This window comes from Dipodomys merriami, unplaced genomic scaffold (genome assembly GCF_024711535.1).
Source record: "Dipodomys merriami isolate MVZ:Mamm:240054 unplaced genomic scaffold, mDipMer1.0.p SCAF_1, whole genome shotgun sequence".
Classification (NCBI taxonomy): Eukaryota; Metazoa; Chordata; class Mammalia; order Rodentia; family Heteromyidae; genus Dipodomys; species Dipodomys merriami.
This window is the reverse complement of record NW_027202270.1, coordinates 145,251,773-145,278,976: the sequence shown is the minus strand read 5'-3', so window position 1 is coordinate 145,278,976 and position 27,204 is coordinate 145,251,773. Positions and strand designations below refer to the sequence as shown.

The following is a 27,204-nucleotide window of genomic DNA, read 5'->3' as shown; positions in this document are numbered from 1 at the left end:
TCCTTAAAAATGGAAATTCCTGCCAGACCAGATTAGACCAAGAGCTGGGGAGAGGGTAAAAAAGCAGGAAATGCCACAAGGCTTTATAAAATTACAGAAACAAAAGGGCATGAAGGCATTTCAGACCCTTCTAGTAGCTGTACCTCCCAACTTCTGAACAGATAAAGGGAATCTTGGGCCAAGTATAGTGGCCCATACATGCAATCTCATCTACTTAGGAGACAGAGGCAGAAGGACCATCTGTCTGAGACCAGCTCAGGCAAAGTGAGTAAGATACAATGTCAGTAACGAAAATACAAACAAAAAAGTTAGGTTATAGCTCAGGTTAGCACAGGTTATAGCAAGCCCCAGGATCTGAGTTCAATCCCTAACATCTCAGAATAAATGAATGAAAAAATGAATGAATGAATGAATGAATAGAAGGAAATCCCAGACTTCCTCTTTTCTCTCTCACACTCTTTCTTCTTCATGATTCTCTTTCTCCAAAACAGAGGTTCCAGGAATCCAAAAGAGCTGGAGGCTACTCAAGACTCAATGTATACTAATTATATGAACCACAACAATTTATTAGACACTCTGTGTCTCATTTCCTTTATCTGAAAATCGAGTGGTAAAGAATATTTCTGTAAAGCCGGGCACTGGTGACTCATGCCTATAATCCCAGCTGAGATCTGAGGATCACAGTTCAAAGCCAACCCAGCAGGAAAGTCTTATCTCCAATTAACTACCAGAAAACCAGAAGTGGTGCTTCGGATCAAAGTGGTAGAGCACTAGCCTTGAGCAAAAGAGCTCAGGGACAGTGCCCAGACCTGAGTTCTAGCCCCAAGACCAAAACTCTCTGTCTCTGTCTCTGTCTCTGTCTCTGTCTCTGTCTCTGTCTCTCTCTCTGTCTCTGTCTCTCTCTCTCTCTCTCTCACACACACACACACACACACACACACGAAGACTATTTCTATGGCATAGTGGAGAGGAATAAGAGCATGTAATAGCACAGTTTATAGAGCCTCCCGAGCCTGCCTTAGCCCTATGTTCTACATTCTAGTCCCGTGGTTCTCACCTTAACTGCACAGGGAACTTCAAAAACTATACTGAAGTTCAGTGAGCTTCCCCAGATAGCCAGATAGTCTGATATCATTGGTTTGGGGTGCTGAGGCATCGCTAATGTTTCTCATTCCCCAGAGGAATTTTTTAAACTACCCTATGAGCTCAGTACAATTTCTTTCCTTTTTTTTTTCTTTAACAATCCTGGAGCTTGGACTCTGGGCTTGGATGTTGTCCCTGAGCTCCTTTTGCTCAAGGTTAGCACTCTACCATTTGAGCCTACAGCACCATTTTTTCACAGGCAAGGAAACTGAGGTTTGAGAAGGTTCCAGGTTCCAGGTTGCTTACAAAAGGACAAAGCTGAGATGTGAATTCAGATAGGATACCTCCTAAGATTTTATCCATCACCAACACTGCTGTGCCCCTGCCCTCCTGCAAAAGGTCAAGGGTGAAGCATGCAGAAGATACACCATGCTGGGTGCTGAGCTTTGAGGCTTCCTCCTCTCCAGTCTTGGTTTTTCACACCCTGCATCCAACACAGCAACTGGTAAGATTAACAGACATTAATCTTTTCTAAAACCTAGCTATAAGTATAAACTCATTTTATGTTTTAAATATTCCTTTTTGGTCAGTCATGGGGCTTGAACTCTGGGCCTGGGTGCTATCTCTGAGCTCTTCAGCTCAAGGGGAGCACTCTACCACTTGAGTCACAGCACCACTTCTGGTTTCCTGGTGGTTAATTGGAGATAAAAGTCTCATGGACTTTTCTGCCCAGGCTGGCTTTGAATGGTGATCCTTAGATCTCAGCCTCCTGATTAGCTAGATTACAGGCGTGAGCCACCAGTGCCTGGCTTAAAATATTTTTTTTTAAAGGCAAGGCTTTGCTATATTGCCCATGCTGGTCTCAAACTTTTATACTAAACACCTCTTCTGCCTCAGCCTCCTATGTGTTGGGACTGTAGGTGGGACTGTAGTGATTGCAGTCTACTGTGGTGGTAACCTTCAGAGGTCAAGGCAAGAGGATCTCAAGTTTGAGGCCTGCTTGGTCTACATGAGGTACAACCCTGTCTCAAAAAACCTTAATACAAAGATATGCCCAGGCCCAGAGTTCAAGCCCCAGGAATGACCAAAAAATTAAATAAATAAAATTATTACAGGTACTATTTTGAAAATATCAGGAAGCCAAGGGGGAACTGTCTTACCATCCCTTCTCTAGCCTAAGTCAATGCTTCACTGATCTATGCCAACTTTAGGCCTTGTTCATGGATGTACAAGGTTATGTTTATAATTATAATCATATTTGGAATAGTTTTAATATAATGCCATACATATTTTTCTAGATTTGTCTTATAATTCAGCAAGCACCTTGGCACTGCTGTTTAGATATTTTCATTGAAAGTCTCCCTCCCCCCCCTCTCTCTTTCTCTCTCTCTCTCTAACAAAGAGAAAGCCCGGTTACTCTAAAAATGATGTAAAAATTTGCTGGGCTGGGAATGTGGTCTAGTGGTAGAGTGCTTGCCTAGCATGGATGAAGCCCTGGGTTTGATTCCTCAGTACCACATACACAGAATAAAAACAGAAGTGGTGCTGTGGTTCAAGTGGTAGAGCCTTGAGCATAGAGAGACTCAGGAACAGAGTCCAGGCCCTGAGTTCAAGCCCAGGACTGGGACAAAAAAAAATTGACAAGCTTGTGACATGATGGCAGTCATTGACCTGTGACATATGGCAGGATGGCTGAATTGCTGTATGCTTCTAAAATACCCGTCTCTTCATTCCCATGCCTAACACAAAGCTCCAAGAATATTTGGTGTATGAACAAATGTACTTTTCTTAGCTATACAGCAAACATTAGATGTGATTTCCTAGGAGTAGGAAGAGAAGACTCCAAAACTAATCTGACAACAGGACAGAATAAACCCCAGAGAAGCAGGCAAAAAAAAAAAAAAAAAAAAGATAGCTGGAAATCCCATGAAAAGGGTGAGCTAGATTGGCCAGCAGGAAACGTGTTTTCCTGAATTGGAAATATGACATATAGAAACCACGTCAGGGCCCCACAGCTGGCCCATTTCTCATCTTTAAATTTTTTGTGTGTCATTTAAATTTAAGGGCTCTGGAAAGAGAGGCAGCTGAAGTGTTTTTGTTTTTGTTTTTAAATGGACTTGCTTCTGGGGATCAGCCAGAAGGGGTAGAAGGAGAATTCTTAAACTCCATCCTATTGGGACTCTGTGGATAGCATAAGTAGGACTTCCAGCAACTGTGAGCACCCCAAAATTGATGTAAATTGTGGTGTGTGTGTGTGTGTGTGTGTGTGTGTGTGTGTGTGTCTGTCTGTCTGTCTGTCTGTCTGTCTGTCTGTCGTTCTGTCTGCCTTCTATCTGGAGAGGAAACCTTAGCCTTTGTAAGACTCACTTTTGGTTACAGGGCACCCTCCTTCCATATCATCAGCTCAAGTGGGGCTCTTCCAAACCCATCATGATTTGGTAGGGGTTAGGGATGGGTATGAGAGAGAAGGCAAGGGAACTCACTGCATTCAAGGCCTTCTATTAGATCCATATGTGGAAGGGCCTATAAATGGTAGCTCTTGTGACCATGTAACTCTGTCAAGCACTTCACCTTGTCCCCATTCAGAGCAGCCTGTATCCTATTTGTGAGGAAATAAAAATAAAAACTCAGATAGACTAAGCCCAGGGTCACACAGCTAGTGGTAGAGATCAGAACTGCCTACCCCCAAACTTTCATGCTCCCTTTCCACAGCCCTGCCTCAATTACTCAGATTTCCAGTCTGGAGGCAGCCTCTCTGCCAACCTTTAGGCTTTCATGTCTGCAGCCCCAGGGTCTTGTCCTCTGTCTGACTCTATCCATCCAAACAGGCATGGGGCCTAAAAATGAACCTCTTCAAGCCAAGGCATAATCGACTTGCTTACATAATTTAGCCCCAATCATCCCACTCAGATTCACATTCAAAGCCGGTATCTGCCCCAGGATATGGAGTGCAATTAAAAAATAAAATAAAGATTGCCTTTTTGATGTGGCCCAGTCAAAGCTAGAAGAGAATTTTTTTTTCTAGTAGTCACAATGCAGAGGCGTGAGAAAGCTATCAAGAGAGACGATTACTATTTTCTGTTTTCAAAAAGCCATGCTAAAGCCTGCAGTTATGTATCAGCTACTAAAACATCTTGGGAGAATTGTGGCACACATCTGCCTCATAGGGGCTAAACAAGTAGGGTGATGGGTCCCTCAGGCTCACACAAACAGTGAAGTAGCAGAGGCAGGACCTGAACCCAGGCCCACCTGATGCTATTAACGCCATTCTTCCCTCCCCATCTACAAAGTCACTGTCAAAAGTCTTTTGACAGAGGCAAAAGTCACTTTTGGCTTTTCCTGTTTGGAAGACACACACACACACACACACCACACACACACACACACCACACACACACACACACACACACACACACACACACACACACACACACACACACACACACACACACACACACACACACACACACACACACACACACACACCTGGTCTGAAATTTGGCCATCCTTTTGGGAAGAGAAGCCATGGACAACAGATAGACTCTTTAAACAGTATGTCAGGTTCCAAGTTGACTTCTGCCTCTTACCACGTTTGCCATCCTGGGGAGATCATTTAATCTTCTAAGGCACCCCCATTTCCAGGTCGTCACCTACATGATGGATATCACTGCTAATACCCCAATCTAGAAGATACTGAGAAGCCATTAAGTGTTATGTAAGTATTGGTTACCTTCGCCTAGAAAACTAGGCGGTAGACAGCTACTTCTCTGTGCCTCCTTCTTCCCACATCTTCAGAGTTGCGGCTACCATCACCAGCCACCCTGTGGTCCCCCACCTCCCTAGTGTTGGCTGCTTCATTTCCCCATTTGATTCCCTCCCTCCCCTCTCAAGCACGATTTGATCTTGAGTGTCTGGGCTCTGGCTGCTTTCTTTGATTCCTCATTCTAGGCTCTAAGGCGTGTCTCCCTCTACTCAGAACCCCACCCATCAGAACCCCGCTTTTTGCTGGGCTGCTCCACGCTCTGCCAGAGCTGTAGCAGGATGCGCACAGGGCTGCTGGTCCCGCCCTCGGACAGGGGTGTGACCCAACTTTAGACAGGAGGCGGCTTCCTCCAAGGCTCCAAGGCTCAGCCTCTCCTCCCAAGGAGCGGCCCGGGGGATGGGGGGCTTCCTCCGCACCCCGGCACCGTGGCCCTCGCCCTAGCTGCATCCTGCATTCCAGCCCCACGGACCACCCGCCATGAAGTCACCTGCCTACCGCTGCGACAACGCCACCTGGGTGGAGAAGGGCTACTCGGCGATGGCGGGCGGGGTGCTGTTCAGCACGGGGCTCCTGGGCAACCTGCTGGCTTTGGGGTTGCTGGCACGCTCGGGGCTGGGGTCCTGCCGGCCGCGCCCGCCGCGCTCGGTCTTCTACGTGCTGGTGTGCGGCCTGACGATCACCGACCTGCTGGGCAAGTGTCTCCTGAGCCCCGTGGTGCTGACCGCCTACGCGCAAAACCAGACCCTGTCCCGGCTGGCACCGACACCCAGCAAGTGGCTGTGCCAAGCCTTCGCCTTCCTCATGTCCTTCTTCGGGCTCGCCTCGACGCTGCAGCTCCTGGCCATGGCGCTGGAGTGCTGGCTTTCCCTGGGACACCCCTTCTTCTACCAACGGCACATCACCCCGCGCCGGGGCGTGCTCGTGGCGCCCATCCTGGGCGCCTTCTGCTTGCTCTTCTGCTCGCTTCCCTTCGCGGGCTTTGGGAAGTTTGTGCAATACTGCCCGGGGACTTGGTGCTTCATCCGGATGATCCACGAGGAGGGCTCGCTGTCCGTGCTGGGCTACTCGGTGCTCTACTCCAGCCTCATGGCGCTGCTGGTCCTCGCGATCGTGCTGTGCAATCTGGGCGCCATGCACAACCTCTACACTATGCACCGGCGTCTGCAGCGGCCTTCGCGCCCTTGCTCCCGGGATCGAGCTGAGCCCGCCGGCGGCGGTGGCGACGGCGGGACGGTGTCCCTGCACCCCCTGGAGGAGCTCGATCACCTGCTGCTGCTGGCGCTCATGACCGTGCTCTTCACCATGTGCTCCCTGCCTTTAATTGTGAGTGAGTGCTTGGGCCGGCGCCCAGGTTGCTGGCGGGAAGGATGGAGCTGGTACCGATGCGCGTGCGCGCGTGCGCGCGGGAACTGAGCCCCGGGCCAGGGGTTGCTGGTGGGTGCTCTTCTCCCAACCAGATTCCCTTCAGATCCCCATTTCCTGAGTGAGAAGAGGGAGAGTCAGAAAAGGAAAAGGAAATCCTGGGCGGGGGTCCCTTCTGCAGGATCTCCTCCTCTGACTTCAGAGTTCGGAGAGTCCAATTTTCCGCCTCTGACCACCTCTCCTGACTGCCTCGGCCTCATGTCTGGCCCAGGAAAGTGTCATGAAAGCCATTCGCTGAGGTTTCCGTTTACTAAAGGGACGGTGGCGGTGACTGGATTGTTATTTTGGAAGGGTTTCACTTCTGTGTCCCAGACTTGTGTGAAACTTTCCTCAGGATTGCTTCTCTCCTTCCAACTACCAAAGTACCTGCTCAATATAAGTAAGAATAACGTTTAAATAAAGGACAGTGCAAGGCCAGTTCAAAGTCCTGGAAATCTCTAGACTCCTGGGACAAGTAAAGTTCATGTTCTTATCAAAGTGTAAGGAAATCAGATGTAACTTTCAATGAAGGGGGAGATGTAAAGTGGGTTTTCTTGAAATAAGGCCTTAAAATGTGGAGAGGTGGGAGGTCCAAACATTACACAGATCAGAAACAGCCCTCCCCCCTCTAAAAAAGAAAGAAATTTACATCTATTTAAACAGACAAGGCATTTTGGTATGCTCAGATTCAACACCAAACTTTTTTTTTTTTTCCAGTCCTGGGTCTTGAACTTAGGGCCTGGGGACTGTCCCTAAGCTTGTTTTCGCTCAAGGCTAGCCCTCTACCATTTGAGCCACAGCACCACTTCTGGCCTTTTCTATTTGTGGAAATAAAGGCTGAGCATGGTGATACATGCATATAATCCAAGCTACTCAGGAAGTGAAGACTGGGAGGATCGCAGTTCAAGTCCCAGCAAAGCATAGTGAGACTTCAAGCTTAACTAAGAAGCTGGGCAATGGTGGTGTTCACCTGTAATCCCAGCTAGGAGGGAGGGATAGGTAGGAAGATTATAGTCCAAGGTTACCTGGGGGACGGGGCGGGGAAAGTAATACCCTCCTACCATATCTCAAAAATAACTAAGGCAAAACATTGCTGGGAGTGTGGCCCAAGTGGTAGAGTACCTCCCTACCAAGTAGAAGACCCTGAATTCAAATCCTTCTACTGTCAAAATGAAAAGGAAAAATATTTCAGAAATATTTCTCTAGTGCCTACCAAATATTCATGATTTTTGCCTCTTGGCCCATGAAACCTAAACTATTTACTCTCTGACCTTTTGCATAAAGCATTTCCAGACCATTGTCCTTCATCTGGATCTCCACTCACCACCCATGAGTCCATAAAGCAGGCAGCAGCTGAATGCACATATAGCTAATGTGTTCAGCAGCCAATGTGTTCACAGAAGGAATGCAAAAAGAATAAAACAGTGAAAGGAACCTCTAAGGAGATCTGAATAATTCATAGAGTATTGCGAACATTTGAAATGGACTTGGAAATTATTTTCTAAAAACCATGTAACATCTCAAATATGTCCAATGCAGATAGCATTGTTCACAGAAGCTGTCATCTCTAGAAAATCGCTATGTGTGATCAAATAAGGCTACATCTGGAGGGGAACAATTGTAGAATCAATGATTAAAAACCTATCTGCTTTCTTTTCTTGCCCTTCTTCCTTCCTTCCCTCTTTTTCTTCTCTTTCCCCTTTCATTCCTCCCTTCATTCTTCCCTCCTTCATCTTTCCTTCTTTTATCCTTCCTTCTTCTTCCCCTTCCTTTCTCTCCTCCCTTTTCTTCCCTCCTTTCCTTCCTTCTTCCCTTTTTCTCCTCTCTCCCCCTCCCCTACCTTCCTTCCTTCTTCCTTCTTCTGTCCATCTATACCTTTCTCCTCTTTTTTCTCTCCTCCTTCTCCTGTCTTTCCTTCCCTTTTCTTCCCTTCCTTCCCTCCTTTTTCTTCCCCTCCTCTTTCTCCCCTTCCTCCTCTCCCTCCCAGTCCTTCTTCTCCTCCTCCTTCCCCTCCTTCTTTCCCTCTCCCTCTCCCTCTTCCATGTGAGGATTGAGCCCTTCACGAGCTAGGCAATTCTCTGTCACTGAGCTATCTCCCCAGCCCTGCTCAAGCATGGCTTTTAAAAACTGAACTTCACAATTATATTGAATTAGAATAAAATATTCACATAGGTTGTCTTCAGTTTTTCCAGTTTGCTATAGCATGGGGGAAATATAGAATGAACTAACTTCAGAGGACTCTTCCATGCATACTGTAATATGTGTAGAATACGTTCATCGAGATCCTTCTTATCTTAGAAGGGCAGTTACTGGGGGTTGGTGAGGAGCAGAGATGGATGGCAGAGTGCGTGTGGAGATGAGGTGGGGTCCTCAGGTAAACACAAGCTGTGTGCTTGTGTCTGTCAGGACCCATGGAGTCAGGGGAGTCAGTGGAAACAGTTCAGCTGGGTGCCCATCTGGCCTGCTGGAAGAATGGCTGGGATGCTCTTTCTGAAGGAGGTGTTACAGACATCTAAGGCATAGTAGGAAAACAATGGGCCCAGTGGAAATGGTCTAAAATGAATCTGAAGAGCTGGAGCAGAGGGTAAAACGGGAGTGTTACAGTGATGAGCTAGAAAGAAGCATCAGAACGGAGAGAGATCTGAGCAGGGATGTTCTCAAGTCGCCACCTAGCGGGCAATAGCAGCATTGTCCCAGGGACCCCTAGAACCATCAGAGGGCACTCTTCTCACACATTATGTAAATTGAGCCACTTTGAAAATGAAGGATGCACTCCTAATAACAAATCTAGTGACTTGAAAACATAGATAAATGAACTAAAGGTATAACTCAGTGGCAGATCATTTCTTCCCTAGCATGTGTGAGGTGCTGAGATCAATCCTCAGTACCACAATCAAACAAAAAAGAACAGGAAATCTATAGAACTGGAATACATAAATACTGCATAGAAGCAGGGTGCTGATGGCTCATCCTTATAATCCTAGTGACTCAGGAGATTCATATTTGAAGGAATAAAGTTCAAAGCCACCCCTGGTAGAAAGCCCACAAGACTCCATCTCAAAATAACCAGCAAAAAACTGGGCTAGAGACATGTAAAGCACCAGTAGAGAAGTAAGCCAATAAGTTCAATGGCCCAAGTTCAAACTCTGGCCCTGGCCCTCAAAAAATACCACATAGAAATAAAATGGCTTGCTTTAATTATATCATTAGGCATCATTCAGATCCCTTTACCAGGCTTCCAAGCCATCAAACATTCTCACATAGTTGAAATTATATTTTGCCATTCTCGACATTGAGATGTATGTGGCACATATAAAACAAACTCACATTAAATATTTATTCTTTTTTTGTCAGTCGTGGGGCATGAACTCTGGGCCTGGGCACTGTCCCTTAGCTCTTCAGCTCAAGGCTAATGCTCTACCACTTGAACCACAGTGCTACTTCTGGCTTTTTCTGCTTATGTGGTGCTGAGGAATCGAACCCAGGGCCTCATGCAGGCAATGCAAGCACCCTACCACCGAGCCACTAAATATTTATTCTTAAAACCAACTTAAGTAATTGTAATCTCTCTGTACAGTATTTTCACAATAAAAAACTTATTTAAAAAAAATCTTAAGAAGTCAGGCATTGGTGGATCACGCCTGTCATCCCAGCTACTCAGGAGGCTGTGATATGAGGATAAAGTCTTGAAGCCAGACTGGACAGTAAAATTAATACTCTTATTTCTAATTAACCACAAACAAAAACCAGAAGTGAAGCTGTGGCCCAAGTAGTAGACACTAGCCTGAAAAAAAAAAAGATCAAGGACAGTGCCCAGGAACTGAGTTCAAGTTCCAGTACCAGCACTGAAATAGACAAACAAATGAAAAGACTTTAACACGGGGCCTCCTGCCACCCCAGACCAACTGTTCTGCACATATGCAATACCTAGCATGCTCAAGACTCTCTGCAATTCATTGTAGACATACAAAATGGGAAAACCACTGCAAGTTTAAAAGGAAGGTGATTAGGGTCGTCGATGGGTTTAGCAGAGGAAAGCAGTCACTCCACACTGATGATAGAATAGCACTAGCTAATGACTGAGTTCTCATGGCATGCTAGAGCCTGTGCTCAAGATTGACCTGTACCAGTTCCCTCAAACATCACAAGAATCCTGAAAATTGTACAGTGACCCTCATTGTGTAGGTGAAGAAACTGTAACTTTTCTATGGCATCATCAAGCAGGGACTCCTAATCCACATCGTCAGACCTAAGGTGGAACTCGCTTAGACACCACTTGAACAGACCTCCTGAAATGATTCGTATTTGAGGTAGACCTTGAAGGGTGGCACTGTCTGCCTGTATTTCCATGGGGAATAATGTATTTACTTCCTATGATTTTTGTAGGGATAAAGCTCATTTCTAAAGGTTTAGAATAGTGTCTGGGATGGTAGTTTGCACGTGGCAATAGCCATTGTTATCGCCATTGCCATTTTAAGGTAATAATGGAGGAAATGAACGTGTAAGTAGAAATAACAGCTGGGTCCATCCTCTTAAATACAGTACACTGGAGTGGCCACTAGCTGCACAGAAAAGGCAGCTAGAAGTAGGGAGGTGACCGTGGGAAAACGCATTCTCTTTGGGACATATGTGTGATTGTCCTGAATGGGCATACCCTCCCATGAGTATCAGCTTTGTGTGGCTTCTGTTCCGTGAGGGTGCATTTGTCCCATCATGGATTTCGACCCTCGGCAGGTACACACAGGGAAATGGCAAAAAGACAAGGTAGCCAGCACCGACAGAGTGGGAGGAGGTGATGGTACTGGTCTACATTGAGTGGGAGCTGAGTAGCAGGAAATCATGATTTGAAGAGCTTTGCAGGGCACTGAGAAAACTCGACAGGCTTCAAGGGAGATCAGGACGAAAAGAGGAGGCTGGACACAGTTAAATAGGCTTTAGAAAATGGATGCCAATCATGCAATTATACAGACCTATGCCCAGAATAAGCAGAGCCATTAATGTGAGATGATCGGTTCCTTTCTCTCATGTCTTCCTATTGTCTTATTTCTGTCTCTTCTCTTCCATTCAAAGCTTCTGTTTCATCGGTGCTTCCATACAGGTGACATTTCACAGGTGTGGTTTACTTCTAAGCAAACTGATGAGAGAAGGAAGCAGGTTGAAGAAGGGAAGGAAAGGAAAATAAAGTTGTCTAGGTGTGAGGATACAGGGAGAGACAGAGAACTGAGGTACTACTGCCAGATGCATGTGGCCATGGTAGCCCAGTCTGTGAAGGCTCTAATAGGCTTTCATGAGCTTCCAGTCACTTGGAAACTGTCCCACAGCTGGGACAGCCATCAGGGAGTCATGCACACCATCAGTGTCTGTACCATGCTGGCTCCTCACCCAGGCCCCTGCAGTGAGCTTCGCTGCTGGTATGTCTGCCAAACATGAGTGTTTTCAAGCTAAGCTGCTGTGTTTTCACAGAAAGGTAGGTAAAGTAAGCAAATTCGCTCAGCCATCCACCTTCCACTACCCAACTCTCTATATTATTTTTCTTCCAAACAGTATCACGCTTACTACAGAGCATTTAATGCTCTCAGCCAAGCCCCGGAGGAGCTGGATGATCTTCTAGCCTTGAGGTTTCTGTCTGTGATTTCAATCGTGGATCCTTGGATCTTCATCATCTTTAGAACTCCAGTATTCCGTATGTTCTTCCGCAAGATTTTCATAAGGCCTCTTATGTATAGAAACTGGTACAGCCACTCCTCCCACACAGAATCCAATTTGTGACAGAGTTTTACTCTCTCTGGGAAGCTGAAGGATATATTCCATTTTCAGGAAAACAAACAAACATTTTAAAAATTAAAAAGTTCTTAAAAGTTATCTCCCATAACAAGAGCATCCAAATGTATTTTCAAAAGTGTTTAATATATCTTAACCATGTGTTGTCACGCTGTATTTCCGAACCATTTTAGTGCATTTTTTTTGTTTGTGGAATTGACAATAACTAAAAATGCCTTTGTGGCAAATAAGGTTAAGGCTCACAGGAATTCTATGAATTTTCCCACCTTTAGTACTTTGTGTCCCCCACTTTTCAGAGTGGCCTTGAGGCCTACAAGGTTTTATTAAACTTAGCAGAAATACCACTGTTTACAATAATGGGATGGTAATCTTTAAAAAGCATAATAATATCTTACCCTGTTTATTTCCAGTAAAATCAGACCTTTGTATATCCTAATTGTCCCTGTTATATTCATTACCAATTGGCCTAAGTCCTAGCCTAGATTATGGATACTTTCAAGAGAAGTAAAATGAGGATCCAGATAGGCATGAGGTTCCCCAGCAACTGCCTGGGGTGCTGCCTTGTGAGATTTATTTTTGTGCATCTAAAAGTACAGAAGGGTTGAGATATCACTGAAGTCCACAACTCAGGAAAGAAAAGAAGTGATTATCCTTTGAAGTCCAGCCTCTGGTGTACTGAAGCAGAGGTATCAATAGGAATCAATATTTGGGAGTGGACCCCAAAAGGTCTTCCAATTATTGGAACCCCCACCTCATAGACTTTTTATCATATTGATGGATTGATTGTTGGGCATGTTGGGAGAACAGGATTTGTGACTTACAAGAGAATTGTGTTGACTAAGTTTACCTGTGGAACAGCACTTAGCCCAGCGGGAGCCCCTCCAAGGACTCAGGGTCAGGTAGAGTGTGACAATGGCTCAATACCTACCTTTGAGGCCCTCTACCGACACATGCCAATACCACTATGGCTCCAGCGATCTGTGCCTTCAAATCAGAAGCAGGATGTAGCTCAAATGGAGCACAGTCAAGCACTTTACTGGTACACTGAAAAGTTTACAAGGTGGACAACACTACACCCAGGAAGAAAACCATGGAGGAACGTGGCTGTGCCGGAAGAGGGGGCCCCAGTCCAGCTTCCGGAAGGAGCTGTGGGACATTTGTTCCCCACAACACCTGGACTCTGAGCCGGAGAGCTATGGCATTCCAGCTTAGCAGCAACCCCATCTCAGAGATGATATTAACCTGGTAATAGGTATTCTCTGGTATAGCAAAACTGTGAAATAGTCAATATAAGAGTATGACATGGTGCAAAATACACTTTGCTTTTGAAGTTTACCTTTTGTTTATGTGTTTACTATGTAAGTATGCATGTGTCCTCTCTCCCCTGGGATGGTGTATTTTGTGTTCTGGGTTTTTTTTATTTGTGTTCTTGTTCCAAAGATGTATGAGAATAATCATCTGGATGATTCAGTAAAACCCTGGAGGAATCAATAAATGTAACTTTATAATATTTTTTCTGGAGACAGTTATTTTGCTTCATAAAAGGAAAAGGCTCACTTATGTTGAGTTTACAGGTGTCAGTCTGTGAACTCTCTCTGTGTAATGGAATTATCATGTCCTGTCCTGCTAGCATTTATATTATCTTCAGCAGATTTTCACAGGTTTATCCCTGGGCTTTGTGATTGTTGTTTTTGCAAAATGTTGACATACTGTCCAGATGAAATCCATGCTGGATTAACATCAGCTGTGCAGGGATCTTTATTCCTTTGTAGACTTCCCACCAAGCAGGTGCTGTGGAAAAGAATAGAAAGACTCAGGCCTCCCCTGTAATGTCTATGCCCTGTAATGTCTATCCCTGTATGTCTATACCACAGGAGAGGGGGCAGGCAACAGAGTGCTGGGCAGGGCTGTGAGAACTGCACAAGAAGGGGCCTCCAGAAAGCATGGAAAGTGGGGTGAAATGTTCATTCCAGTGGAAAACTGAAAATGACACAGAAAAGATAGCTTGCATGGGAATATCCATGTAAACAACAAGCAACACAATACACAGAATAACGTCAGTACTAGAAACCTTCTATGTCCTTTTCCTAGAGACAGTCTCTCCTCACACTAGAAGCAAATTACATCCTGGCTTTTGAGGAAGTATGTCTTTTCTTTTCTCTTCTTCCTTTTCTTTCTCTTCTTTCTTTTCTTTCTCTTCTTGTCTTTCCTTCCTTCCTTCCTTCTTTCCTTCCTTCTTTCCTTCCTTTCTCCCTTCCTTCCTCCCTCTCCATCCCCCACTCTCTCTCCCTCTCTCCAAGTTCTAGAATGGAAGTCAGGGCCTGGGTATTGTCCCTGAGTTTTCTTAGCTCATAACTAGTACTTTACCACTTGAGCCACAGTTCCACTTCTGGCTTTTTGGTGATTAATTGGAGATGAGAGGCTTAGAGTTTTTCCTGCACAGGCTATGTTTGAATCATGATCCTCTGAGTGGCTAGGATTACAGGCATGAGCCACTGGTGCCTGTCCTGTCTTTGTTTGTTTGTTTTTTTGCATTTTTTGAAAAATCACCTCCATGTGCATTTTATGTTTATATTTAATATCTTTTTCTCAAGTCTAATGTCATGTTCCAAGTGGGATTCTCACTTTCAGAGTGTAGGGCAAGGAACTAGTCACATATGACCTGTGGTTGAAGGGAACATGGCAGGGTAGGGACAGGACCCGACAGCTTCATTCATGGTGTGTGTGTGTGTGTGTGTGTGTGTGTGTGTGTGTGTGTGTGTGTGTGTGTGTGTGTGTGACGCACACACGTGTGCGCATTCCATGTAAGATGAAATTGGGGTTAAAATCTCCCAGGGTCTTCCAGCATGTACTTATAGCTTCTCAGGACCAGGGTGGTCCTCTACCTTCTGCTCTCCTTTTGTCCCCTCCCCTTCTTTCCCTTCCCCTTTCCTTCCCTCTCCCCTTTTTACTCCCCCTCCCTTCTCCCTTTCGTTACTCTTCTCTCTCTTCCTCCACTCTCTTTCTTTCCTATCCCCTCCCTTCTTCTCTTCTCCTTCTCTCTCCTCTCCCCTACTCCTCTCCTCCTTTCCCCTCCTCTTTCTTCCCCTCCCTTCCCCTCCTTTTCCTCCCTTTCCCTTCCCTTCCCTTCCCTTCACTCCTGCCCTTTAGGTCTTAATTTTATGAGGCTATTTTTTTTTTCTATTCAACTCCCAACTTTGGTATAATTTAGACTTTATTTTCTGAACCTGTAGGCCCTTCAGAAAATCAGAACCAGGTTCCCAGAGGTTCAGAAAATGTATAAAATTCATAAAGTTAAAAATGTTCAGGGCTGGGAAGGTGGTTCAGTGGTAGAGCACTTGCCTTGCATGCCTGAGGCCCTGGGTTCGATTCCTCAGCACCACATAAGCAAAAAGAAAAAAGCCGGAACTGGTGCTGTGGCTCAAGCTTGAGCTGAAGAGCTGAGGGACAGCACCCCAGGCCCAGAGTTCAGGCTCCACGACCAGACCCCCCCCCAAAAAAAAGTTCAACCTTGGCTCAAAGTCAAAGAACTTCAAATGAAAACAACAAGATGACATTTTTTGGCCCAGTAAATGATCGAAGCATTTTAGACACAGTAGTGCATTTTAGAAACAGTAGTGCCCAATGCTAGGTGGGTGTGCTGAAAATATTTTCCTTTCACTGCTGATAATTATGTTTACCCCTTATAATGTGGTGTGGATCAAGGCTGAGGAAGATGAGCATGAATGTAGCATGGGCTACAGAAAGAATCTGTCTTAAAACAACGAGAACAACAAAAAGAAAGTGATATGAAAATAGACACTGACCACTCAAAAATGATCCCATTCTTTGATTTAGTGATTTCCTACCCGAGATCCAATCCTAGGAACAGAATCTCAAATATGGGGAGTGTGGCTCCGTGGTTGAACATTTGGGCAGAATGTACAGATCTCCAGCATGGAAGGAAAGGAGGGAGGGAGAGAGGGAAAAAAAAGAGGGAGGGAAGGCTTAAATGTCAAAATACTACCCCCATAAAAAGAGGGAAAGGGGATCACAGAAACAGCAGAACAATGAATGAACCACAGCAACATTTATACTCACTTGACACTATGTTGGAATATTCCAACTTGGGGGGAGGCAGAGGGAGAGGGGAGATAAAGTGGGAGATAAAGAGGGATGGGGTAACAATAATTTAAAAAATATACTTATTGCCCTACCTATGTAACTGAAACCTCCCAGCTCATCACTTTCTCAATAAAATTTTTTTTTTAAATTTTAGTCATTCTCTTAACAAAATTTTATTAGCCTATACCAATTGTATGAAGGGGGTTTCACTGTGTTGTTTACATATACACACATAATATACTTTGATTGAATTCACTCCCTTTATTGCTGTTTCTTGTTCTCCTTTCCCCATTTCTAAGCCAAATTAATGCATGTCATTATTCTGTTTTCATACAAGCATTTAAAGTAATGTCCTCTTCTGTTTCCCCGGCCATGGGGCTTGAACTCTGGGCCTGAACGCTGTCCTTCAGCTCTTCTGCCCAAGGCTAGAGCTCTTGAGCCACTGTGCCACTTCTGGTTTTCTGAGTGGTTTATTGGAGATAGCAGTCTCACGGAGTTTCCTGTTCGGGCTGGCTTTGAACAACAATCCTCAGATCTCAGCCTCCTGAGTAGCGAGGATTATAGGCATGAACCACCGGCGCCCGGCATATGAAGCTCTTTTTAAGAAGTAGAAGCAGTCTGGCTGCCCAGAAATAAGAGAAATAGTTATAATTTGACAAGTTGATGTGGTTATTACAATGTGACTATGTAGGAGGTACTTAGGAAAAAGGAGGAGGCAAAATTTTATGTGTACTTCATAGCAGAGAAAACCGGAAGGAATATTGCAAGTTAGAATTATTAATCATCTAAAAGTGGTATTTTCGTAATTTTAAATTACAATTAGATAAAATCAGATTTCCCTGTTTATTTCCAAGTGCATTTTCCCCCTCTTTTTAGAGGATATCCAAATTTAACGTCAAAATTCTTGACCAATGACTGCCCTAAATTTTTATATTATTCCTTTGGAAGGCGTACTAGTGCCTAAAATCCATTCATATAATCAAACCAGCTGTTTGAGCTGGACTGCAAGAGAACTCCAGTGAAATGCACCAGGTAACTTGGTGATTTTAAGACATAGAAGACAATTCCCAGCTTGAAATCACTTACTTTTTCTTATTGGCACTGCTTATAAGTGACACAGAGGAGATGAGGATAAAAAGGAAAAGAAAACAACAGATATAAATGCTTTCAAAATGAGTATTATAATCTCACAACTGGTCCCTGAAGTATCAAAGAAAAGTGCTATAAACCCACACGTATTGCACATTTGTGTTTGGTATCCTGTTAAGGTTGGGTTCCTTAGAACACCAAGATTGCCCACACCAAGTCTGATTAAGCTTCCTAGCTGGGCAAGTCTGCTCATGGAACCACTTTGGTGTCTGAAATTGATCTCTCCTGTTATACCAATCATAATAGGGATTAGGGTTTAGCTTTGTAAGCCTTGGGTTACATTCAGGCTCGTCGCAGTCTATATTCTCATCTGCTTGCTGGATTTAAATATTTAAAACCCTGATTCAAGTGTAGGCTCTCTTTCCTGTAACCAAATTTTGTCCCAAAGCTATTTGGAATCAAGAACAACAGGACAAGCCATGGTGTCTTGAAAACTGCTTATTCCTTCCTCCATTTTTATATACCCAGACAACAAAAGATAGGGCACATGAGAGCCTGAGAACTTTTAGGGGTACTGACTTGAACAATGAGAATCTTTCAGATACTATAACATGTCCTAAGAGTTCTCCGAACTTAGTGGCAGAAGAGCAACAGGTAGGGCTATTTCACAAGGACATTGCTTGCTCAGAATCTCATCTCCTCCTTTCTATGTAGTCTGATGGAGGAAATAAAAAGCCAAGATTTGGATTACTATTTCATGTATCAAATCTTTGCCCAAATGGAGGTGCTGCTTCTCTGTACATTTGGCCAACTCCTACTCTTGCTGATTATTGTTAAAAGTGATGTGTACATTATAGAAAATTACATTTTAAAAAATGATAGAAGCAGACCAGGCACTGGTGGCTCATACCTGTAATTCTAGCTACTCAAGAAGTTGAGATTGGAGGATCACAATTCAAAGTCAACCCAGGCAGAAAAGTCCAGAGACTCTTACCTTCAATAAACCACCAAAAACCTGGAAGTAGAACTTGGGCTCAAGTGGTACAGTGCTAGCTTTGAATGAAAAAGCTAAGGGCCAGTGCCCATGCCCCAAGTTCTAGCCCCAGTACCAGCACAAAAACAAACTGTCTTGTTAACTAGAAAAAAGCCTAAAGTGGAGCTGTGACTCAAGTGGTAGAGTTCTAGCCTTGAGTGAAGAAGCCAAGCAACAAGCATGAGGCCCTGAATTAAGGCCCATTACCACACACACATTCAAAACAAACAAGAGATACAAAAATTAGGGCTGGGAAGGTGGCTCAGTGGTAGAGCGCTTGCTTTGCATGCTCGAGGCCCTGGGTTCCATTCCTCAGCACCACATGAGCAAAAAGAAAAAAGCCGGAAGTGGCGCTGTGGCTCAAGTGGTAGTGCGCTAGCCTTGAGCTGAAGAGCTGAGAGACAGCGCCCAGGCCCCGAGTTCAGGCCCCACGACCGGACCCCCCCCCAAAAAAAAAGAGATACAAAAATGATACAACACACTGTATTTTTATTATCAAATAATCACTACCATGAACACTTGTGGCACATTCTTCTGAATATTCATGTATGCAATGTGTGCATATTTGTGTGTGCATTGCCAAAATGCTACATAATGTATCATTGTTATCTGCTTACTATGGGTTTCTAACTTTCCAGATCAGTACATTCCATCTTATCTAGCTCACATTCAGTTTTTCACAATGTGTCTCAAAACGTCTGCTACAGTTTATTTGTCCAACCACAACCTAGTTTCCTACCTCATTCTGCCTCATGGATTCTCCGTGTTCTTTCTAGTGGCTAACTTGTTGAGGAGATTTGACCAGTTGTCCCACTTTCTGAGTTTGACTACTTGCCACCTTAGTTGGTCTCTGAAATTTAGTTGAAAGTTAAAATGGAAGACTTGATGAGTTCAGTTATAGCTAAAATAAATCATCGATGTCAAACTTGATGTTGCTTTTTTGTTACTTAGAGTAAGTAAATACTAACTAGTTTATTGAACAATACACCATGCAACAAGGAAATGTGATCTTCATGGCGACAAATGTGGTCTTATGTGAATGTCCTGATGGATCGTGTGCTTACATATTCCAAGAGAAGACAGTTAATGGTGCTCAAATCAGTCACTTTAATGTGGATGTCAGCATGTTGACTTTTCTGTTTCTGTCATGCTTTCTTTCTTTTTTTTTAAATAAGTTTTTTATTGTGAAAATACTGTACAGAGGGGTTACAATTACATGAGCAAGGTAATGAGTACATTGCTTATCAAGCATTGTTGCCTCCTCCTTTGTGTTTCCCCTACCATCCCTTCCCTCCCATCTCCACAACTACATTTCCCCCCTGCCACCTAAACTGTAAAGTTCGTTTTTCAACATGTCTTGTATGTCTCATTGTTGCAATGGGTCCACCTGTGTCCCTATTTAAACAATTCATTTTTTCCCTTTCCCCTCCCCTTCTGTCATGCTTTCTATGTTCTTAACTAACATTCTTCTACAATGAAGAACTTTCATCATTTGGGTTGTTTGGTTACTATTCTAAGATATATTTGTTATAAAAAGGTCTGGTTCTTTCTCTTTAGTTACCAATTGTCAAAACAGATAGTCAATATACAAGCTATTTGAAATGATATTAATGTTCCGTGTGTGTGTGTGTGTGTGTGTGTGTGTGTGTGTGTGTGTGTGTGTGTGTGTGTGTGTGTGTGTGTGTGTGTGTGTGTGTGTGTGTGTGTGTGTGTGTGCCAGTCCTGGGACTTGAACTCAGGACCTGAATGCTGTCTCTGAGCTGTTTTGCTGAAGGCCACAACTCCATTTCTGGCTTTTGGGGTGGTTCATTGGAGGTAAGTCTCATGGACTTTCTTGCCCAGCGTAGTATTGAATCAAGACCTCCAGTCCAAGGGCTTTGACTCAGGGCTGGACACCGTCCCTTCATTTTTTAGCTCAAGGTTGGTATTCTCCCAGTTGGGCCAGAACCTCTTTGAACCTTGATCCTCTGATCTCAGCCTCCTGAATAGCTAGAATTACAGCCATGAGCCACTGCTGTCAGTTTTAAGTGACCATTTATGAATGACCTTTTCTCTTCCTTCAAGTTTTCCAAATTTTCTATAATAGCTGTCATTTGGTAAAAATGAGTTAACTATAGCCTTGCTTTTCTGTTACAATCGCTATTCTACTTTACAGTTGGTTCTGTCTTTGAAAGCAAACCTCTGCAAGAAAAGAAAACCTTCATATGTGCATGCATTCTTTATCATGAAGCCATATGAAAAGGAAATTAGAGCCACAAGTAGTTTGCCTTCCTAACAGCAGAATGATTTCTTTCAGAATGATTCAGCTGCTACTCAGCACTATTGTAGATTTATCTCCAATACCTTGTGTGGCTGTGGAAAGTCTCACCAAGCCTTGAACACACATACACACATCCCTATGTAGACATAAATTTAGCCAGATACTCGTATGACGTCTTCGCTTATATGTATTTGCCCAGAAGTTCCTGTTTTCAACAGCAGCTAGGGTTCCTGCCTCAGAGAATGGAAGGCACAGAACATCAACAAACCAGCCTTTGGCTCTGGACTTTGGCTTCTGGGCTTAGGAGAGCAGATCAGAGAAGACAAGATATAGTAAGTAAGGTATCCCAACTTCTCCCCCAATAACCTCCAAACCCTCTGCGAACAAGAGAGGGCAAGGTTCAGAAGGAAGACAGAGCTTGGATATCCACGCAAAGCTTTCTTTAAAACTGTAGCTCCACACTCCAAAATCTCACAGAGGCCTGGGGGACACAGCACAGAGAACTTCTTGCATAGGAAGAGAGCAAATGGCAGGAAACAAGGATTGTCTCCATGATGGGGGAAGAGTGAATATGCCTCAGGAGCAGCAGGCCAAAAAAATTTAAAAGCAACAGACAGAAAGGTGACTGGTTACAGCCAGTCTCTAAGTTTGCTCTCTGGCTAACTCCAAACTGAGGGACTTTTTAATTCTAGAAATTCCATTTGGTTATTTCCTACTGTAGTTCTCTACCTGCTTGCTTACTGTTTCTCTAATTCTTTGAGCATTTATTAACTGAAACACTTAGGCTGGGGCCCAGTTGGTAGGTACTAGCCAATGAAGAAAAGTACCAAGTATTGAGCTCAGACCTAAAGAAAACAATTCTAGGGTGTCTAGAAGTCAGTTTCTATTGAATACTTCTATTTTGGTGCTCTGGTTGACTGTTTTTGTTGTTGATGCTTTTGCCAGCTTTAGGAGAGGTGGATTTCCTGGTGATGGTGTGTGTCACCACTAGGCAATGAACCAAGGATGTTAAGAATCTAACATAAAAGAAGTGCCTTAATTAGGTTGAGCCATTGTTTCATTAGAAATGATGAATAATGTTGGATGATTTCCAATATTCAACTAACAGTGATACCTGCAAACCCTTTGTGAAAAATCCAACTGTAAAACTTTTCTATCAGCTCATACAACTGGTAAGCCCTTCAGATTCATTAAGGAGCAAAACTTGAAGAGAATTTTAGTCAATAGCATCTAATATTCTGCTTTCTACCAAGTAGAAAATACTCTCACCAGGCACCAGTGGCTCAAGACTGTAATCCTAGCTACTCAGGAGGCTGAGATCTGTGGCTTGTGGTGTGAAGCCAGCTGGGACAGGAAAGTCTGTGACTCTTATCTCCAATCAACTACCAAAAAAGCTGAAATTGGACCTGAGGTTTAAATGGCAGAGCACTATCCTTGAGAGAGAGAAAAAAGCTTAGGAACAGCATCTAAGCTCTGGGTTCACATCCCAGGACACACACACACACACACACACACACACACACACACACACACACACACACACACACACACACACACACACACACACACACACACACACACACACACACACACAGAACAGAAAAAGACTCTCTAAACAACATCATCTTCCTGCGTTTCCTAATGTAAAGACAATACAAATTTATAGAAAAATCAACTAAAATATACAAGTATAAAAAGAAAGCACTATTTAGAGAAAATATCATTAATATTTTGTTGATCATCATTATCTGCCCTATGCAAATGCTTATGAATATAATTTAACATTAATAGCATTATATAAATATATACTTTTAAACCCAAAATATGATAAAGGTCATTTTAATAAGTATGGAGATGTATCCTTTTTTTTTTTCTGGAAGTTCTCACATGGCTTTTTCACTTATGGTTGGTGCTCTACCACTTGAGCCATGACTTTAGCCAGGGTTTTGATGGTTTTTGAGATATAATCTCTTGGTGTTTCCTGCCTGAGATGACTTAGGATTGTGATCTTCATATTTCCGTCCCCTGAGTATCTAGAATTATGGGTAAAATAGGTGAAAGCCCTCAAACCTAGCTCTCTCACATGAGAATAAATAGAAACAAATAACAAACACAAGAATGAGCAAGAATGAATCCTGGCTTTCTTCCTCCAAATACAAATCTTCTTACTTTTGAAGAAATGGCCTACATTAAGTAATTTGTTACTTCAGTTAAGTATTTGGACTTTTGGTCACATGTATTGGTCAGGGCTCTCCAAAGTAAGAGAACCAACTGAATATGCACATAGATATGTGCTGTGTTTTGGATATGAAGTGTCCCTTGAAAAGGTTCATGTATTAAAGGGGTGGACTCCAATACAAGCAGTGTTCAGAGATGGGATTTTTGAGAAGTGATCCAATCATGAGGGCTTGGTTTTCATCAGCATATCAATCCATGGATGGATTCTAAATTTGAAAAGACTATTGCATGTAGCAGAACTTGACAAGTGAGGCCTACTTGGGGGAAAGAGGGTCACTAAAGATGTGCCCTAAAAAGATATACTTTGTCTCAGGCCCTTTCCTGTCTCTCTTCATAGCTACCATGCAGGTAAGCAACTTTCCTCTTCCACACCTCTAGCTGAAAGCAATGGATCCACAACATTGGACTATAATCTCTGAAACTATGAACTAAAATAATTCTTTCCTTTTCTTAAATGGTTTTTCTCAGATATTTGTCAAAGTGGCAAAAAAAGTCTAACATGGGTGTTGGAGGTGGGCAAATGTATGATTCCTGTATTCACAATCACATGAACTTCATAGACAATGGTGGTCCTATAAGATTATGTTGCCTAGCTATCTTGTAGCCACACTCGTTTGTGTGAGTACACTCTACAGTGTTTGTACAACCACAGAACCACCTAAGAACATGTGTCTGCCATTAAACAACATGTAACTTTATCTGTATGTATGATGGAGTTAGAAAGAGATCTCAGAGCGGAAGAGATAATCATGATGATTTCAGTCTGGGTTTGCAAGGCCTGAGAGTCAGCAACACTGAGGACAAAAAAAGAAGACAATTGTCTCTGCTCAAGCTGGAAATTCACACTTCCTCTACCCTTTCAGTTCTGTTCAGTCCCCCATAGATTGGAAGAAGGCTGTCCCACTTAAAGGGGTTAGATATCTGCTTTCCTCAAAGCGCCGGCTCAAACACTGATAGTGTGCAGAAGCCTTTTTACAGACACACCCTGCCCTTGCGTATCTAGCATTTTGAGCATCCCATGGCCTGGTCAAGTTGACACATAAAATTGTACATCACCTGGTATTTCCCAAATACAATGGTCTCACACACGATAGCTAAAGTATTAGCTAAGATTGCTGGCTCAGTCCTGGAACTGAGGGTATTCATTTGTTTTCTGTTAGGAAAATCTAGGCTCTGTGTGAACTGAAATTGTATTATTAAGATGGGGACACTGATCTTAGCAATAAAAAGAAGCAGTGTTTTTTGTTTTTTTGTTTTTTGTTTTTGTCAGTAGTGGCCTGAACTCTGGGCCTGGGCACTCTTCAGCTCAAGGCTAGCACTCTACCACTTGAGCCACAGTGCTACTTCCAGCTTTTTCTGCTTATGTAGTACTGAGGAATCAACTCAGAGCCTCATGCATGCAAGGGAAGCACTCTACCACTGCACCATCTTCCCAGCCCAAGAGGCAGCTTTTAAGCCAGAAGATAAAACAAGAGTTGGCCTTACAGGAACAAATGTGATAGACCTGTTGAGGAACTAACAGGAACTAACCCTTCTAGTCAGACATCTGACAACATGAGACACAGCAAAACTGACAAACCAAATATACAAAGACATATTTACACATAAATATGTCGAGACAATATATGTATGAATACACACCTTCTGCACACACAGATATATTTTTTACCATCCAAATTCTGGAATCATAGGAAAGATGGGTGAGAATGTTGACATGAATGACATTGATCAAGGCAACTGTATTCGTAAACTGCTTTGTTGAATGGCAACTCCATAGTACAACTACTTAAAGACAATAAAAATATTGAATAAAAAATTCTGGAATCATATACAATGGGTAATTTGAATTGTTGGTAGCAGCTAAAACGGGGCAACACAGTAGAGTAGTTGATAAGATACCATCCCCCAAGCCTTCTAGGCCCTCCCTGTGGTCTTCTTCTTGTCACAAATCCATCTCCCCACAGATGGGACACCACTGACCCATTTCCTGTGCCATCACCCTTGCAGGCCACCTGCCTTGTACCGAGATCATGGAATTCCCTGCTCAAATGTTGGTCCTAGTCTTTTGGTGCTCCAGGTAGGCATCTTTCCCAGGCCTACTGCATGCTTGAGGTGCAGATTCCAGGTTTAAGGGGTGACTTTGTGGAAAGCAATGTGTGCTAGGTACTAGCTTGTGTACACTGTACAAATCTTCTCTTGGTCTGGGACTGAGTCAGGGTGGAGAATATTAAGAGAAGGAAGAAAGGGATGAGGTAAGGATTTTTGAACTACACTCTGGCTCTGATACTCATTAAAGCCAAGGGAGCCTTGCCACCAGATACCTATCCAAAGGAAAGCTAGAGACAGGGATGTAGGAAAGGTTCAATAATAGGCTTTTGTAATAAGGGAAATTATGAAAACAGAAAAGGTATAAAACCATTTGAAAATAAACACAGTTAAAGTTTCATCACTCCTTTAAGTAGCCAGGCACTAGTGGCTCATGCCTGTAATCTTAGCTATTCAGGAGGCTGAGATCTGAGGATCACAGAATTCCACCTTTCTAGTGGCATCTAATTACCCAGATCATTGGGTGTCAAGCTGGATTTTTTTTTTTTTTGATACTGGTCCTGGAGCTTGAATGCAGGGCCTGGGCATTGTCTCTGGGCTTCTTTTTGTGGGGTCCAGTTGTGGGTCCTGAACTCTGGGCCTGGGCTCTGTCCCTCAGCTCTTCAGCTCAAGGCTAGCACTCTACCACTTGAGCCACAGCGCCACTTCCGGCTTTTCTCTTTATGTGGTGCTGAGGAATCGAACCCAGGGCTTCAGGCATGCAAGACAAGCGCACTACCACTGAGCCACCTTCCCAGCCCTCTCTGGGCTTCTTTTGCTCAAGGCTAGCTTTCTACTACTTGAACCACAGCTCCACTTCAGACTTTTTGTTGAGTAGTTTATTGGAGATGAGAGTCTCATGGACTTTTCTGCAAGGGGTGTCTTTGAATCACAATCCTCAGATCTCAGCCACCTGAGTAGCAAGGATTACAGGCATGAGCCCAGCCAAGCTGGATTTTCCTTGTTGCTAATTGTTTTGTGGTGCTGGGGATACAAGTTACTTAGTCTTCAGTCCAAGCTGGATTTTATTTTGTTGTTTTAAATATCAATCGTTAGTTATTTTCACGATCCTGGGATAGGCGATAGGTCACCATTTTTGTCAGCTCTATTCAAAAACTGGCAAGTTACCAATACACTACCAGGAATAGGTTTTTCCAATGGGCCCTGCATGGATAATTGAATGTGAAAAGATTAATGGCTAACAGATCTATTCACAGTCCTTACAAGACTGAGCTTGAGTAGAGATTAATGAACTGGAATGGTTTACAAGCTGTGGTCACAAATACATTTTATATAATTACAAGAAATATTTCTTTTCTTTTTTTTTTTTTTTCAAGGTTGCTTAAACCAGTGGTTATTCGTTTTGGTGTTGACAGAGGAAAAGGTGAAATGCTAGTAAACAAATCAACACAGTAGCACAACAGGCCGTCAGTGGTGCGTGTGGTTTTGGGGTGTTTGGAACGGACCAGCTTGCTTTTCACTTCCTTCTTATTTTTGTCCCACCCTGTGTTGCATCAACTTGGGAAGGGAAAGAAAGAAAGAGAAAGAAAGAGAAAGAAAGAAAGAAAGAAAGAAAGAAAGAAAGAAAGAAAGAAAGAAAGAAAGAAAGAAAGAAAGAAAGAAAGAAAGAAAGAAAGAAAGAAAGAAAGAGAAAGAGGAAGGAAGGAAGGAAAGAAGGAAGGAAGGAAGGAAGGAAAAGAGAGATAATAGTCTTCCAGCTGCGCTCAGTGGCTGGTATTCCCTAGTACTCCTTACTTAGATGTTGGATGAGTCATGTTGCTTTCCTGTTATCCTGGACTTTTGTGCCCTGAAAGTGTCCGGTACTCCCTCAAAGCCCCCGGCCCCAACTCCACGCGACAAACTGAGACCAGACGGCTCAGTCCAGTGTCCGGGACCTCCAGCTCTCTCGGGGAGGGACCACGGACCACGGCTGCAGCTCCAGGAGGCCAGCAGCCCGCGCGCCCCCGGCTCTGCGCGCGGCGCCCAGAGGGTGCTCCGACCTCTTTCCGGGGCGCCCTGGAGGGCCGGGACCCATTCCCAGATCCGCCGCAGGACTGCGCGGGCCGGGACCAGGGGCGCTCCGCCCGGCCGGGACTCAGGACCCCTCGCCGATTGCTCGGATCCACCACCGGGAAGGTTCGGGAGCCTCGAGGGCGACTGCAGCCGAACGGCCAGTGGGTGCTCGGCCGGGCCCGGGGCGCGGCTGCACCTCGGGGTGTGCTGGGGGCCGGAAAGGGGCTCTGGAGTTCAGTCCCTCCCCTTTTCCCTCTGGGTCTGGGAACCCTCGGGCGCTCAGACCCTCCTCCTCCCAGGTGCGGGCGGGGAGCGGAGCGCGCGCCTCTCCTCCGGGGGAGCTCGCTCTCCACC

At 44.1% G+C, this 27,204-nt stretch overlaps 1 protein-coding gene across 1 annotated transcript; it reads left to right on the top strand.

Moving 5' to 3' along the window:
• The first annotated feature begins 5,151 nt into the window (after positions 1-5,151).
• Positions 5,152-13,506, top strand: Ptgdr (prostaglandin D2 receptor). The gene is made up of 2 exons (XM_069994826.1): positions 5,152-6,169; positions 11,792-13,506. The coding sequence occupies exons 1-2, from the start codon at positions 5,324-5,326 to the stop codon at positions 12,014-12,016; spliced, it is 1,071 nt and encodes a 356-aa protein (XP_069850927.1). The 5' UTR covers positions 5,152-5,323; the 3' UTR covers positions 12,017-13,506.
• Positions 13,507-27,204: the final 13,698 nt, after the last annotated feature.